At 44.6% G+C, this 18,030-nt stretch overlaps 1 protein-coding gene across 3 annotated transcripts in view; it reads right to left on the bottom strand.

The window, feature by feature from the left end:
• Positions 1-799: 799 nt before the first annotated feature.
• Positions 800-18,030, bottom strand: part of LOC117354671 (zinc finger protein 729-like) — a 166,708-nt gene continuing 149,477 nt past the window's right edge. For all 3 annotated transcript variants that reach the window (XM_033932524.1, XM_033932521.1, XM_033932523.1), the window contains exon 4: positions 800-4,816. In XM_033932524.1, coding sequence (XP_033788415.1) covers positions 2,226-4,816 — 2,591 coding nt within the window. In that variant the 3' untranslated portion in view covers positions 800-2,225. The remainder of the gene's footprint in view (positions 4,817-18,030) is intronic.

The following is an 18,030-nucleotide window of genomic DNA, read 5'->3' as shown; positions in this document are numbered from 1 at the left end:
ATCAAATGTTTCCGATACATTCAGTAATGCTTGATCAGATTTTTGGACTGTAGTTGAGGCCCATTTTTATTAGATAGATAATACACTTGAGAAAATGGGGGTAATATTTTACGGGACTGTAGAACTTCTACCAAGTATCTTCTAAGCATCTCCCTAGGAGTTACCATTGTCAGTCTAGGAAAATTAATAAGTCTCAGGTTATTATTTCACGAGTTATTCTCAAGCATTTCTAATTTCCTTCTAAGATTCACATTATCCTTGACTAGGGCCTCTTGTAGTTGTTTATACCAGTGTTCTTCAACCTTTTGACACCTATGGACCGGCGGAAATAAAATAATTATTTTGTGGACCGGCACCGGTCCGTGGACCAGCAGTTGAAGAACACTGGGCTAAGTTGTGGGCCAGACCCCGCTCCCATAATAGTACTAATTGTAACACCACTTTTCCATTCATTTTTCATATATACACACACACAATATAATCTTATTAACAACACATAATGGTTACCCACAAAATTAAACTACACAAAGCACATTGTATGTTTTTCAACATTCATTCCTACCAGAAAACAGATAACCCCATGCAAATGCAGGAAAAAAAACTAAAAGTACTAATATTTACAAACAAACCCTACGATGCAAGACTGCAAGCAGTACAACTCCAGAGGATAAGAAACAAATGCATTTCTTCCTGAACAGACAGCAGATTAAATCAATCACTAAATTAAAAAATAACATCATTCCCCCTACTGTTGTTATCTCCCTCCCTCCATGCTGTGCCTTGCCTTCTGGCCTGCCCCCCGGTGTTATCTTCGGGCTGGCTCCTTCTTCTTCAGTGCTGCAGTGCACAAAGCCGTGGGAAGCAGTTCCTCACACGTCCCGCACCTCATCTAGAAGCCTTCCCTCTAACGTTGCGATGTCAGAGATAAGACTTCTGGTTCAAATGGTTCAAAGCCCATGGCTTTGTGCACTGCAGCACTGAGGAAGAGGGAGCCAGCCCGGAGACAACGCCGCATTGATCGCACCGTGGACCGGCGGCTGAAGAGCACTGTCTGGGGTCCGATGCACATGCTGGCAGGAAATTTCTGCGGCCCGGCACTAGTCCATGGATCAGCCGTTGAAGAACACTGGTTTAACTGTAATAAATCTTGGTCAAGCTTTTGAATAGAGGAAAAGGAAAATGAGCAGAGTGATTAAGGTGCATACTTCTCAGCACTTCTTAGCATTGGCAATGGTTCTGCATTTTAAAATGGGATTGATGATTAAAATTTTTACAACATTCTGGACACGTATATGCTTTTTCTCCAGTATGAATAATCTCATGTCTCCTTAAATCTGATGCCCGACTATAGATATTCCCACATTCTGAACAGGTATATGTTTTTTTTCCAGTATGAATCATCTTGTGCCTTTTTAAATTTGATTGCCTATTAATGTTTTTACCACATTCTGAACAGGTATATGGTTTCTCTCCAGTATGAATTCTCGTCTTTTTAAATTTGATTGCCCACTAAAACTTTTACCACATTCTGGACACATATGGGTTTTCTCCAGTATGAAACATCTCGTGTTTCCTTAATTCTGATTGCTGACTAAAGCTTTTTGCACATTCTGACATATATGGTTTCTCTCCAGTATGAATCTTGTGCCTTTTTAAATTTGATTGCCCATTAAAGATTTTACCACATTTTGAACAGGTATATGGTTTCTCTCCAGTATGAATCCTCTCGTGGTTCAACTCTGATTGATGCCTAAAGCATTTCATACAAGTATAAATAATCTCATGTTTTCTTAACTCTGATTGCTGACTAAAGCTTTTACCACATTCTCTCTCCAGTATGAACTTGATTTTTGAAATTTGATTGCTCTTCAAAGCTTTTGCCACATTCTGTACACGTGTATGGTTTCTCTCCAGTATGAATCCTCTTGTGTTTTTTAAAACTTGACTGATTAAAACTTTTCCCAGAGCTGACACAGTAGTAGAAAAGCACTTCAATGCACAGTTTACACATTTGCACGATAATACTGCGGTGAATAGAGTACCCAACCTGCTGATATACAGATATGTGACTTATTTTTAAAATAAAGTGAAAATAATTAAAGTTAAAGGTTGGGTCAAGGACTGTAAAAATGCTATGATGGTCCCGATTCTACCTGCAGTTTGGTGTCATCAGTAAACAGGGTTAGGTGGTCTGAGCACTTTTACTAATTTATAAATATATATCCTTACAAGAACTGTGATTGTTTAAGAGATTGATTAAAACTTTTACCACATTCAGAACAGGTATATGGTTTCTCTCCAGTATGAATTATCTTGTGCCTTAAATTTGATTGCCCATTAAATCTTTTACCACAATCTGGACACGTATATGGTTTTTCTCCAGTATGAATCATCTTGTGTTTCCTTAACTCTGATTGCTGACTAAAGCTTTTTGCACATTCTGAACAGGTATATGGTTTCTCTCCAGTATGAATCCTCTTGTGCCTTTTTAAATTTGATTGCCCATTAAAACTTTTACCACATTCTGGACACATATATGGTTTTTCTCCAGTATGAATCATCTCGTGTTTCCTTAAATCTGATTGCTGACTAAAGCATTTTGCACATTCTAAACAGGTATATGGTTTCTCTCCACTATGAATCATCTTGTGTGTTTTAAAACTTGATTGATGATTAAAACTTTTACCACATTCTGAACAGGTATATGGCTTCTCTCCAGTATGTATCCTCTTGTGCCTTTTTAAATTTGATTGCCCATTAAAACTTTTACCACATTCTGGACATGTATATGGTTTCTCTCCAGTATGAATCCTTTTGTGTTTTTTAAAACTTGATTGATGATTAAAACTTTTACCACATTCTGAACAGGTATATGGTTTCTCTCCAGTATGAATCATCTCGTGTTTCCTTAATTCTGATTGTTGACTAAAGCTTTTCGCACATTCTGGACACGTATATGGTTTCTCTCCAGTATGAATTCTCTTGTGCCTTTTTAAATTTGATTGCCCATTAAAAGTTTTACCACATTCTGAACACATATATGGTTTTTCTCCAGTATGAATCATCTCGTGTTTCCTTAACTCTGATTGCTGACTAAAGCTTTTTGCACATTCTGAACAGGTATATGGTTTCTCTCTAGTATGAATCCTCTTGTGCTTTTTTAAACTTGATTGATGTTTAAGACATTTTCCACATTCTGAACAGGTATATGGTTTTTCTTCAGTATGAATCCTCTTGTGTGTTTTTAAACTTGATTGATTGTTAAAACATTTACCACATTCTGAACAGGTATATGGTTTCTCTCCAGTATGAATCCTCTTGTGCCTTTTTAAATTTGATTGCCCATTAAAAGTTTTACCACATTCTGGACACATATATGGTTTTTCTCCAGTATGAATCATCTTGTGTTTCCTTAACTCTGATTGCTGACTAAAGCTTTTTGCACATTCTGAACAGGTATATGGTTTCTCTCCAGTATGAATCCTCTTGTGCCTTTTTAAATTTGATTGCCCATTAAAGATTTTACCACATTCTGAACAAGTATATGGTTTCTCTCCAGTATGAATCCTCTTGTGCCTTTTTAAACTTGATTGCCCACTAAAACTTTTACCACATTCTGGACACATATATCGTTTCTCTCCAGTATAAATCTTCTCGTATTTCAACTCTGATTGCTGCCTAAAGCTTTTCATACAAGTATAAATCATCTCATGTTTTCTTAACTCTGATTGCTGACTAAAGCTTTTACCACATTCTGAACAGGTATATGGTTTCTCTCCAGTATGAACCCTATTGTGCGTTTTTAAACTTGATTGATGATTAAAACATTTACCACATTCTGAACACGTGTATGGTTTTTCTCCAGTATGAATCCTCTTGTGCCTTTTTAAATTTGATTGCCCATTAAAACTTTTACCACATTCTAGACATGTATATGGTTTCTCTCCAGTATGAATCCTTTTGTGTTTTTTAAAACTAGATTGATGATTAAATTTTTTACCACATTCTGAACAGGTATATGGTTTCTCTCCAGTATGAATCCTCTTGTGTGTTTTAAAATTTGATTGCCCATTAAACCTTTTACCACATTCTGGACACATATATGTTTTTTCTCCAGTATGAATCATCTTGTGTTTCCTTAACTCTGATTGCTGACTAAAGCTTTTTGCACATTCTGAACAGGTATATGGTTTCTCTCCAGTATGAATCCTCTTGTGTGCTTTAAAACTTGATTGATGATTAAAACTTTTACCACATTCTGAACAGGTATATGGTTTCTCTCCAGTATGAATCCTCTTGTGCCTTTTTAAATTTGATTGCCAATTAAACCTTTTACCACATTCTGGACATGTATATTGTTTCTCTTCAGTATGAATCCTCTTGTGTGCTTTAAAACTTGATTGATGATTAAAACTTTTACCACATTCTGAACAGGTATATGGTTTCTCTCCAGTATGAATCCTCTTGTGCCTTTTTAAATTTGATTGCCAATTAAACCTTTTACCACATTCTGGACATGTATATTGTTTCTCTTCAGTATGAATCCTTTTGTGTTTTTTAAAACTTGATTGATGATTAAAACTTTTACCACATTCTGAACAGGTATATGGTTTCTTTTCAGTATGAATCCTCTTGTGCTTTTTTAAGTTTGATTGCCCATTAAAGCTTTTACCACATTCTGGACATGTATATGGGTTTTCTCCAGTATGAATCCTCTCATGTTGTCTTAAACTTGATTGGCAAATAAATCTTTTGTCACATGCTGGACATGTAAATGGTTTCTCACTTTCATGGATCCTCTGAAGACATTTTAAACCTGGTTGATGAAAAAGCACAGTTACTTACCATAACAGGTGTTATCCAGGGACAGCAGGCACCTATTCTCACATATGGGTGACGTCACCGATGGAGCCCAGATGTGGACAGCCTCGCAAGAAGACTTGCTTGTAGAAACTAGAAGTTTCGAGTCAGCCGCCCCGCGCATGCGTGAGTGCTTTCCTGCCCCGCCCTCAGTTCAGATAGCTAGCAGAGAAGCCAACCAGGGGAGGTGGGTGGGTTGCGAGAATAGGTGCCTGCTATCTCTGGATAACACCTGTTACTTTAAGTAACTGTGCTTTATCCCAGGACAAGCAGGCAGCCTATTCTCACATATGGGTGACCTCCACGCTAATCAGAATGGGATGGTGGGAGCATTAGCAAATTAGGAGAATAAATTTTGTAATACTCTCTGGCGAAAATGGCCATCCCATCTGGAGAAAGTATCCAGACAATAGTGAGAGGTGAAAGTATGAACGAGGACCAAGTAGCAGATTTGCAAATTTCCTCAATAGGTGTAGATCTGAGGAAAGCTACTGAAGCTGCCATTGCCCTGAATTTATGGGCTTTGACTCGACTCTGTAGTTGCAATCCAGCCTGGGCAAAGCAGAAAGAGATATAAGCAGCCATCCAGTTGGAGATGTACCCTTAGAGATTGGATGTCCCAACTTGTTTGGATCGAAGGAGACAAAAAGTTGAGGAGCAGTTCTGTGTGGTTTGGTGCATTCCAAATAGAAGGCCAAAGCACATTTATAGTCCAGAGCATGAAGAGCTGGTTCTCCAGGGTAAGAATTAGAGTTTGGAAAGAACACTGGAAGAACAATGGATTGGTTTAGATGAAATTCTGAAACCACTTTAGGGAGGAATTTAGGATGAGTACGGAGGATCACCTTGTAATGATGGAAGACAGTGATAGGTGGGTCAACTACTAAAGCTTGCAGCTCATTGACTCTTCGAGCAGATGTGAGGGCAATAAGGAACACCACTTTCCAAGTGAGATACTTTAGATGAGCCTTGTCAATTGGTTCAAATGGAGGCTTCATCAGTTGATCAAGGACAACATTGAGGTCCCAAACCACTGGAGGCGGTTTGAGAGATTTGACATTGAAAAGTCCTTTCATGAATCTGGAAACCACCAGATGAGCAGAGGGATTTCCCTTCAATAGGCTGATGGAAAGCAGCAATTGCACTGAGATAGATCAATGAAGACTTGAGGCCAGAGGTGGATAAGTGCAAAAGATAATCTAGAACAGAAGATAAGGAAGAATGTTGAGGCTCCTTATCGTGAGAAAATCACCATGTAGAAAATCTAGTCCATTTTTGGTGATAGCATTGCCTAGTGGCAGGCTTCCTAGAAGCCTCTAAAATGTCTCTTACAGGTTGAGAAAACTGAAGAAGAATTATGTTGTCAGGTGTAGAGACTGCAGGTTGGGATGAAGCAGAGACCCCTGACTCTGTAAGCAGAGATGGAAAATCTGGTAGAAGATATGGCTCCCTGCTGCTGAGTTGAAGTAGAAGGGAGTACCAAGGTTGTCTCGGCCACCGAGGAGCAATCAGGATCATGGTGGCGTGAGTGTTCTTCAACTTGTCAAGAGACTTGGGAATGGAGGGAATGAATACTGGATGGGATTCATCCATTCCAGTAAGAAAGCATCTGCCTCGAGGCGATGAGGAGAATAGATCCTGGAGCACAACTGAGGCAGTTTGTGATTGTGGGGAGCTGCAAAAAGATCTATCTGAGGTGTTCCCCCATTGCGAAAAAATGTGATGAAGGGGCGAGGAATGGAGTGTCCATTCGTGAGGTTGCAGAAGACGACTCAAGTTGTCCGCAAAGGAATTGTTCACCCCTTGAATGTAGACAGTTTTAAGGAAGGTATTGTGACGGATTGCCCAGTCCCACACTTTCAGAGATTCTTGACAAAGGGAGGAAGATCCCGTCCCTCCCTGTTTGTTGACATAGTACATGGCGACTTGGTTGTCTGTCCGAATGAGTACTACCTGGTTGTGAAGATGTTGAAAAGCTTTGAGAGCATTGAAGATCACTCTGAGTTCCAAAAGATTGATGTGGCACTGACGATCCGTACTGGTCCAGTGGCCTTGAGTACTGAGACCATCGAGATGAGCGCCCCGAGCGTAGGTTGAGGAATCTGTTGTGAGGACCTTCTGATGAGGGGGCGTTTGAAACAGTAAGCCTCTGGAGAGATTGGAAGAGAGCATTCACCAGCGGAGAGACTGTCTCAAGGAAGGAGTGACTGCAATGTGTCAAGAAAGTGGGTTGCAAGCGTGCGTCCACTGAGATGCCAGGGTCCATTGAGGAATTCTGAGGTGAAGTCTGGCAAAAGGAGTAACTTGTACTGTGGAGGCCATGTGACCTAGTACTACCATCATATGTCTCGCTGAGATAGAAGAGCGGGAAGACACTGCATGACAGAGATGAAGGAGAGCTTCCAGATGTTGTTGCGGAAGGAATGCTCCGAGTTGGATAGTGTTCAGAACAGCTCCGATGACTTGTAGATTCTGAGAGGGCTGAAGTTGTGATTTGGGAAAGTTGATTTCGAATCCCAAACTTTCTAGGAACCACGTAGTCTGTTGGATCACTACAATAACCCCCTGAGATGTTGAATCTTTGATCAGGCAGTCGTCTAGGCAGGGAAATACCTGAAGACCATGGTTCCTTAGAGCTGCTGCTACCACTACCAGGCACTTGATGAACACTCTGGAAGATAAAGCTAGGCCAAAGGGCAGCATTCTTTATTGATAATGCAGATTCCCCACCCGAAATCTGAGATATTGACAGGAGGCCGGATGAATGGGAATATGAGTATAAGCCTTCTTCAGATCCAGAGAGCATAACCAGTCGTTCTGATCCATAAGGGGATAAAGGGACGCCAGGGACAACATTCAAAAATTTGTTTTGACTAAAAATTTGTTGAGACCCAGAATGGGTCGCAGATCGCCTGTCTTCTTTGGAACAAGGAAGTAACGGGAGTAAAAACCCCTGTTCTGCTTTTCCAAAGGAACTGGTTCGATGGCAAGGAGACAAAGCAGAGCTTGAGCTTCCTGATGAAGGGCGGTCTGGGATGGACTGGAAGGATACTCTCTTGGAGGAAGCTCTAGTAGAACCCGAGTGAAATGAAGAAAGTATCCTTCCCTGATGATTGACAGCACCCAGAGGTCATAGAAACATAGAAATTGACGGCAGAAAAGGGCCATAGCCCATCGAGTCTGCCCATACCAATGACCCACTCCCTGATTCTTACTCTCCTAGAGATCCCACATGAATATCCCATTTTCTCTTGAAATCTAACACGCTGCTGGCCTCAATCACCCGCTGAGGCAGCTCGTTCCAATGATCGACCACCCTTTCGGTGAAGAAGTACTTCCTAGCATCACCCCGAAATTTCCCTCTGGGATTTTTTTTGCCTAGGTGCATTACTTTACATTTTTTAGCATTGAAGCCTAGCTGCCAAGTTGATGACCACTGTTCAAGCTGTCTTAGGTCCTGCGTCATAAAGTCAGGCAAACTGCTTTTGCCAACTATGTTGCATAGTTTGGCATCGTCGGCAAACAGTGATACTTTTCCTCTAAGTCCTTGGGTTAAATCTCCTATGAATAAATTGAATAGAATCGGCCCTAAGACGGAGCCTTGAGGTACTCCACTCATCACTGCTGACGTTTTCGAGGGGGTACCGTTTACCATCACCCTTTGAAGCCTACCATCTAGCCAATCCCTTACCCATGTAGTGAATGTATCCCCTAATCCCATCGATTTTAGTTTGTTCAACAGCCTGCGGTGTGGGACGCTATCAAAAGCTTTGCTGAAGTCCAAATATATCACGTCAAGGGACTCGCCGGCATCCAGATGACTGGTCACCCAATCAAAGAAGTCAATCAGATTAGATTGGCAGGACCTTCCCCTGGTAAATCCGTGTTGATGTGGATCACGTAAACTTTCTTCGTCTAGAATTTTGTCAAGTTCCTGTTTGATCAGTGTTTCCATGAGTTTGCACACTATGGATGTAAGACTCACCGGTCTGTAATTTCCTGTCTCTGTTCTGCATCCCTTTTTGTGGAGTGGAATTACGTTAGCTGTTTTCCAGTCTAGGGGTACTTTTCCCGTGCGCATGGAAAGATTGAAGAGTACGGATAGTGGTTCAGCCAGAACTTCACTCAGCTCTCTGAGTACCCTGAGGTGTAGATTGTCTGGCCCCATGGCTTTGTCTACTTTGAGTCTTGAAAGTTCGTGGTAGACACTACTAGGTGTAAACTCGTAATCACGAAACAGGTCATTTTGGCTGTCTCTTATTTGTAGTTGTGGACCATCTCCCGGTGCTTCACAGGTGAATACTGAGCAGAAGTATTCGTTTAGCAGTTCTGCCTTGGTAGTATCAGATTCTGCGTAGTTTCCATCTGATTGCCTAAGGCGTTCTATTCCATTTTTGTTTCTCTTCCTGTCGCTAATGTACCTAAAGAAGGATTTGTCCCCTTTTTTAATGTTCCGTGCTAGATCTTCCTCTGTTTGAAGTTTGGCTTCCCTGACTGCCTTTTTGACAGCCTTAGATCTGGCCAGATAGTCTTCTTTTGCCTCCCTTTTCCCAAGATGTTTGTAGGTGATAAATGTTTCTTTTTTCATTTTAATGAGGTCCGAAATTTCCTTGTTGAACCATTGTGGTTTTTTGTTTCTCCAGCGTTTGCTTACTGTTTTTACGTAGCGGCTAGATGCTTCGTTCAGGATGGATTTTAGATTTGACCACATAGTTTCCGGATTGTCAGTTTCTGCATAGTTTTGCAGCTCTTGATGGACAAAGTCTCTCATGTGGTCGAAATCTGCCTCCCTAAAGTTGAGGACCCTCGTTGCTGTGTTTGATTTAGAGAAGCCTTTCCTGAGGTTGAGCCATACCATGTTGTGGTCACTGGAGGCCAGCTTGTCTCCCACTGATACTTCCGAGACACTGTCTCCATTTGTGAGTACCAGGTCCAGTATTGCTTTTTCTCTGGTGGGCTCTAATACCATTTGTTTGAGTTGTGCACCCTTAATGGAGGTTATTATTCTTTTGCTACCGCTCGTAGTTGCTGAGAGGGTGTTCCAGTCTGCATCTGGCATGTTGAAGTCGCCTAACAGTACTGTGTCACCACGCAAAGTGATGTTCTCTATGTCCTCAATCAATTCTTTGTCTTTGTCTTCCTGTTGTCTTGGAGGCCTGTATACCACACCGAGGTAAAGGCAGTTTCGTTCCCTCTGGCCAGGTTTACCCAAAGTGATTCCGGATGTGATTGTCTCCCATCGGTGGTAAAAATGATGGAGACGATCTCCAATGGGGGAAGATAGGTCAGAGGCAGAACGGTGGAGGTTATGCTCTGTTTTAAACAGTCAAAAAGGCTGCGTAGCCTTAGGTGCAGAAGGTTGAGATTTCTGTTGCTTCTGATTCTGCTGTTTTTTCAGAGGAAGACGAGTGTAAGGAGCCGCTCTCGGAGCAAAACGCCTCTGGAAAATTGGAGGAGGACGTGCAGGCTTGGCAGGAGCTGGCTTAGGTTTTGGTCTGACAATAGAAGCTAAAGATTTTTCATGTTCAGATAAGTTTTTGGTGGCTGCTTCGATAGATTCATCGAAGAGGTCATTGCCTGCACAAGGAATATTAGCCAAGCAGTCCTGAAGATCAGGGTCCATGTCAATGGTGCAAAGCCAGGCTAGGCGGCGCATTGCTACAGAACAAGCAGTCGCCCTGGCGGACATCTCGAAGGCATCATAAGAAGACTGAAGTAGATGTAATCTGAGTTGTGACAGAGTAGCTATAACTGCTTGAAACTCAAAGTGCTTTTGAGTATCTAAATAGCTGATAAATTTTGGAAGGAGATCAATGAGAAACTTGAAATAAGTGACAAAATGAAAATTGTAATTGAGGACTTTGGAGGACATCATGGCATTTTGGTAGAGGCGACGTCCAAACTTGTCCATGGTTTTCCTTTTCTTTCCAGGAGGAATGGAAGCATAAATCTTGGAAGGGTGGGATCTTTTCAAGGAGGACTCCACAAGCAGGGACTGGTGAGATAACTGTGAATTCTCAAATCCTTTGCAATATAGAGTTTTATACCTGGAGTCCAACTTGCCTGGGATAGCTGGAATAGCATAAGGAGTCTCCAGACATCGTGTAAAAGTCTGAGACAAAAGCTTGTGAAGAGGAAGCTTAAGTGACTCTGCAGGTTGAGGAAGATGCATGACTTCGGATACTCCTTAGAGAATTTAGAACCAGCATCCAATTGAAGGTCCAGGTCTGCAGCCATCTGAAGAAGAAAAGAGAAAGATAGCTGATCCGCTATTGCCTTGCCTCGAGAGGGACTCGAGGACGTCGAGGCAGCCTTGGTCGAAGATGAAGCTTTGGCAGAAAATAGGCATCAAAAGTATAAGGAGAGTTGGATGAAGCAATAAAAGCTGCTGATTCCTCGAGGTTTGGAAGCGGAGACCTCGATTGAGGAGTCGGTGGTCTAGTAGAGCTGGAAGGTGTAGATAGAGGCTTAGTTGAAGAAGGACACTCTTTGGAAGAAGAGCTATGCCTGGAGGTATGCCTCGATCGATGACGAAAGTGGTGCTTGGAAGCAGATCTTGAGGATTGAGGAGACTTCGCCCCGGAGATGGAAGCAGACGTTGCTACCAGGGGAATGGATAGGGCTAGAAGCTGTGGATCGAAGCTCAGGAGGCTTGATGGAGGAATCTTGAGGCACTCCCAAAAACTCTGCTCCTTGTATGGAGTGCGAGGATTCCTGTCGAGGCACATGCAAAGAATCTGCTCCTTGCTTCGAGTGCATAGATGCCAGACCAGACACTCGCAGAGACTCTGCTCCCTGCATAGAGTGTGTTGCTTCAGTCGGAGGCATAGGAAGAGGTTCAACCTCGCGGGAGTCTGCAGAATGCCAAGGCTGGATTAGAGTAGCTAGTTTCGGTCCCATATTAGTGAGGAACTGAATGAATTGCTTCTCTAACATGGTCTGGAAAGAAGCCGGGAAGGATGGATCCGCGTCTGAAACCGGACCACTTGCTTTGGCTGGAGGTTCCAAAGTGGCAGTGGATATGAGCTTCGACTTGGAAGTCGTAGCCACTTTGATTACCACCGCTGGAACTTTCTGCTGAGCTATCTGACCTGAGGATGCAAGGGAAGAAACAGCAGGTGTATTGGAGGAAAGAGCCGCTGCAAACGAGGAAGGTCTGATGAGGCTCGAGGTCAGAGTCGTGGAGGCAGGAGGACCCTCGGGCGAAGGTGGAACCGAGGCCGCTTTCAAAGTCGAGGGAGTGGTTGAAGAATCCATCCCGAAAAGCTTCTCCACTAAAATCTGCCGACGTTTAAGGGCTAGAGGTTGAAGAGTAGCACAGCGCTTGCACGACTTTGGTTGATGGCCCGGCCCAAGGCACTTGAGGCACCAACGGTGTGGATCGGTGAGGGAAATCACACGCTGGCACTGGCTACACCTCTTGAAGCCCGTTGCTGGCTGGGATATAGAAGGAAATATAGCCGCCGCAAAGTCGAAGCCCACGGGCTGCAGCCAAGCAGCCTGCCCCGGCAGTCGAAAGTAAGAAATAAAATTTTTTTTTTTTAAACTAGAAAATAAAAGAAATAAAAGAACACAGCGATTTGTGAAGAAAATAAACCCAAACCGCGGTGAGAGAAGGCACAAAGTAACAAAGTTAAATGCAGAGAGTCAAAGACGGGCTTCTTGGTTCTGCGGAAAACTGAGGAGACACGCCTTGTGCTGGGCGGGAAGGCACTCGTGCATGCGCGGTGCGGCTGATTCGAAACTTCTAGTTTCTACAAGCAAGTCTGCTTGCGAGGCTGTCCGCATCCGGCCTCTGTCGGTGACATCACCCATATGCGAGAATAGGCTGCCTGCTTGTCCTGGGATAAAAGTTTTATCATATTAGAAAGATGTAGAAGGAGAAATTAGCTGATAATTTTCTTTCTTTTAGACTCTCCAGACCAGAATAGTTAATTGATGGGTAAGAGCTCACCATGACCAGCAGGTGGAGACCGAGAAAAAACTTTGGTTGTAATACTAATAACATGTTTCCCTGAAAATAAGACAGTGTTTTATATTCATTTGGGTCCCAAAAAAGGTACTAGGGCTTATTTTTTTCATGTACATGATCATCTCTCCCTTCCTCTCCTTCACCCCAATTCTTCCTCTTTCCTCTCCCCCACATGTGCAACATCTTTCCTCCCCTCTCACCCATCCCCTTGTGCCTTCCCTCTGCAGCATCTTTCTATTCCTCCATACCTCCCATCTCCCTGTGCAGCAGAACCTTTGCCCAGCATCCATCTATCCCTCACTCCCATCCCTCGTATAGCAGAACCCTTGTCCAGCATCCATCCTTCCCTCCCATCCCTTGTGCTGCAGAATCCTTGAGCACCAGCACCTGCCACCGCACAGCCAAACCACCAAACCCCCGCTGACCCTTCATTCTTCCCTCCCAACGTATCACCGCTAACCACAACCATAAATATCTTATGGCAAAGGAGCGTTGGGCCAGCACTCACATGTTGCTTCGTGGCCTTCCTCTGTACTGATGACATCATCAGTACACAGACATCCAACTTGCGCAAATGCCTCTGTTCCGAAGAGCCCTCCCAGCTACCCAAGACCAGGCGGACCACAGACTGGTTGACATGAAAAGGTGAGACCATTTGGGAGAAAGGAAGGAACAGGCCATAGCACCACCTGCTCCCTAGAAAACTCCAGGAAGGGAAGCCTACAAGAGAAAGCAAGCAGCTCAGAAATGCGTCTCACATAAGTAATGGCCACCAGGAAAACTGCCTTGAGAATAAGGTCCTTCAATGAGCAGGAATCCAGGGGCTCAAAGGGAGGGCGCTCTAGCATGGACAGGACCAAATTGAGATCCCAGGCTTTCGAAAAATACGTCCAAAATTATTTTTGTTTCGAAAATTGTCTAAGTATACATCCTGCCGATCTGATCGTCCAAGTCGCAAAATCGTCCATCTTTATACCACATTTTCGTCCAAGTCAAAAACACCTAGAACAAACCCTGTTGGACATGGGAGGGGGGTCTGCAAAGTGATGGACTGAACACCCAGACATGGCACCTAAATAGTGGGGCACCTTACAGGGCACTGTTGTGAACTTCACAAAAAAAGTGCCATGTCTTCTCCTCACTACAGCTCCCTTATAGTTCATGGTAATCCCCCCAAACCACCTCCAGAATCCCCTAGACCCACTTATTTACCACCCCAATAGCCCTTATGGCTGCAGGAGCCACTTATATACCAGTACAAAAGGGTTTGGGGGTGTATGGGGGAGTGCACATGTTTAAGCATCAAGGGGCTTATGGGCATGGGTCCTCCTCTCCATGAGTCCCTAACCCATCCCCAAGATAGCTTAAACCGCATCTGTGCTGGACGACTAGGCTTTCCTATGCCAAGCTGCCAGGTGATGATGGTCTGGAGGCTGAATTTTAAAGGTGTGATTACAATATTTATGGGGTTCGGGGGGGGGGGTCGGTGATCACTGGGATAGTATGTGGGGGTCTGTTTTATGTGTTTGAAGTGCTTATCTGGTGACTTTAGGTAGGTTTTTGTGACTTAGACCATGTTTTACATGGTCTATGTCACAACGTCCAAGTTCCGTCGATATTGGGCTGTATAACTTTCAGTTATACATGTTGTACGACTATGTTTAAGCTGGCCCACGTCCCGCCCAACTCCCACCCTCGACACTCCTCCTGAAATGCCCCGTTTAGCTTTGGTCGTTCAACGGCACTATGAAGGCCTAAGTAGTTTAGAAATATGTCCAAAACCCGTTTTTATTATCGGCATTTGAATGTATTTTGACAATGTTCGTCCAAGTGCCGACTTAGGCCGGTTTTTGAACGTTTTTCTCTTTCGATTATGAGCCCCTTATCCTGCAGCGACATGCAAGTTGAACCCAGAGAGAAGACCAGACCAGGCTCCTATCCAACCCAAAGTATAAAAAAGCAGAACCAAATCCACAAACTCAAAGACACAAAACAGGGAGTGGAAATGTCCTATATAGACTGGTGGACACAATCTATTTCATAAATATCCTTTTATTTATCCAGAAGTTCAATGACTCAATATGTACATGTTTCGGCCAAAGTGGCCTCCCTTAGGAGACTTCAAATTGATATAGACCAGTAGTCTCAAATTCATGACCCTGGGGCAACATGTGGCCCACCAGGTACTATTTTGAGGCCCTCAGTATGTTTATCATAATCACAAAAGTAACAGAAAAGTTTCTTGATCATCTCTTTAGCTAGGCATTAAAATATTATTATTAAGGCTTAGCCAAAAGGAAAGATTTATAAATTATAGCGTTTTACCTCATGCAAAATTGTAATTTCTTTAATAAGACATTAACTATTTTTTCTGAGGCCCTCCAAGTACCTACAAATCCAAAATGTGGCCCTGTAAAGGGTTTGAGTTTGAGACTGCTGATATAGACCGATGAATCTACTAATGTACTAAATTTCAGTTCGTTGATACAGGACTGTGAATGATCAAATAAAATTCAAAACGTTTGACGAGAATAGCTTAGGATACCTTTTTTGGCTCCAGTGATTCAAGTCAGAAGTTTTGAATTTTATTTGATCATTCACAGTCCTGTATCAGCAATCTGGAATTTAGTACATTAGTAGATATATCGGTCTATATCAATTTCAAGACTCCCGAGGCAGGCCACTTTGGGCCTCTTTCTTGGGCACCACGAAGTAAATCGAATACCGGCCATACTCCTGCGGAGGCACAGATACTACCGCTTTCAAATCTAGCAATCTTTGAAGTGTCTGGCGAAAGGCCAGCTTCTTCCATGCCGCCTGACAAGGAGAAGCGAGAAAGCGATCTGGCATGGAGCAGGAAAACTCCAGACCATAGCAGTCTCGAATCACCACCAGGACCCACTGATCCGTTGTAATCTCGGCCTACTCCTGGTAAGTCTCGCAAATGAGCGCCCACCAGAACCATGGGAGACGCCGGCAAGGAGTTATTGGGTGGGATGGGCATTGGGGGAACTGGCAGAGGAAACATGAACCCCCGAAAGGACTGCATGTACTGAAACGGCCCTGGGGAGACCCAGAGGCAGGAAAAGAAGCAGCCCTTTGAGCAGGGCGATATCTGCAGAAATTACACAAACACCCCCAAGGAATGTCACTCCGCGCAGGTGGGCGGGCACGTTCTTCAGGAAGATGGGTCATCTTAGAGCCCTTTAAGGTCTGAACCTACTTGTCCAAATCCTCACCAAACAAAAAAGACCCTCGAAAGGGAAATTTTGTTAGCTTAGCTTTAGATGCCGCATCCACTGACCCCAAGCCCGGAGTCACAAAGTACGAGCGGCCACCCGGAGAGCCATGGACTTGGCCGACGCCTGCAATATGGCATCAGAGAGAGATAAGAAACACCCATCTCAATTTTGGCTACTTCCTGTTCCACCAAGGACCAGTCATCAGACTCAAGGTCAAGGACACGTTCAGCCCACCCAAAACAAGCCTGAGCTACCAGACTGCCACACATCACTGCCTGGACAGCAACCTATGCTCCTCAGAGTCCCTTCAAGGCTGAGCCGCCTCAACGGGCACTGTATGCCGCTTTGCGATTGCCAAGACCACTGTGTCCACCACCGGCGACTTCAAGGTATTCCCTACCCCCCTCTGGGATAGGATACAGGTGAGCCATAGAGTGCGCAAAATGTAAAGGTGCCTCTGGCGCTTTCCACTGCGCAAGCACAATATCCCGAATATCCTGATGCATAGGAAAAGTGCAGGATGCTGAACGGAACCCCGAAGCAGAGGGTTCACCACACAGGGGGGGGGGGGGGGGGCTTCTTCATGCCTTCCTCGAAACCGAACACCGAGGAGACATCCTCTAAAATAAAACCCTAATCGCGCATGCGTACCTACAACGCCATGTTCCCCGACAGCGTGATGTGTGCCGAATTTGATTTCAGGCACGTGGGGCAGCTTGCGGTGCGTGGAGCAGCTTGCGAAGGCTTGCGGCGCGTGCGATGACTTGAGCGGCAGTGGCGGTTTGACTTCTGCGCTGCCAGGATGCCTCTTCTCACCCCCAGACCAAACGCAGCAGCCTTGGGGCATTTACTAGGCCGGCCCACTTCGATATTGCGAGGTAGGCCGGCCTAGCAAAAGCCCCAAGGCTGCCCAAGTTAGCGGATGCTTGACAGGGGGAGCAGGGAAAGGAGAAGGGGTACTACTGGACAGGGGGATCAGGTAAGGGGTGCTGCTGGACAGGGGGGGAGGTAAAAGGTTAGGGAAAAGGCCTACTGCTGGACAGGGGGATCAGGTAAGGGCTGCTGCTGGACAGGGGGGAGGTAAAAGGTTAGGGAGAAGGCCTACTGCTGGACAGGGGGAGCAGGGAAGAGGTGCTGCTAGACAGGGGGAGATAAAATGAAGGGAGAAGGGCTGCTGCTGGACAGAGGTAGCAGGAAAGGGGTGCTGCTGGACAGGTGAGGAGGTAAAAGGAAGAGAGAAGGCCTACTGCTGGACAAGGGGAGAAGGGAAGAGGTGCTGCTACACAGGGGGAAGGTTAAACGAAGAGAGAAGGGCTGCTAGTGGACAGGGAGAGCAGCGAAGGTGTGGTGGTGGACAGCCGAGGAAAGAGAGAGACAGAAAGAAAGACAGACAGAAGGCAGCCAAGGAGACAGAAAGAAAGACAGACAGAAAGCGGCCAAGGAGAGAGAAAGAAAGAAAGACAGACACACACATCTATTCTAGCACCCGTTAATGTAACAGGCTTAAAGACTAGTGAAGAATAAACTCCTGGAGCTCTTCCTGCTGAAAGATGTGCACCACTGAAGCATCCTCGTTAGCTGATTGAACTGAAAAACTGCTGCCAGTGGCATCTGTCCCACAGAGGATCCTGCAGGTCTCCCAAAGAGAAAACTGCTCACCATAAAAGTCATCATCCCAATAGACCCTTGACCACTTGGACAAGAGAGGAGGAGACGGGGATGAAACTGGTGCTGAAGGGGGCTGAACCGGAGTGCATGCAGAGGGAATCCCCCCTCCCCCGAGATCCCTGGGGCGGAAGCAGGACCCCCGGCCGCCTGAAGATAAGTCTTATACAAGGTGAAAACAAAATCAAGGGAAAAAACCCCTGGCGGCCCAATGGAACTCACTGCCAAAGTGGAGGACTCGGTAGAAACCTGCCCCTGGCTCTCCAATACAGGGGGAAGATCACCTGATGC

This window comes from Geotrypetes seraphini, chromosome 2, assembly GCF_902459505.1.
Source record: "Geotrypetes seraphini chromosome 2, aGeoSer1.1, whole genome shotgun sequence".
Lineage (NCBI taxonomy): Eukaryota > Metazoa > Chordata > Amphibia > Gymnophiona > Dermophiidae > Geotrypetes > Geotrypetes seraphini.
Note: the sequence above shows the minus strand (reverse complement) of the source record. Positions and strands in the feature narration are given on the sequence as shown.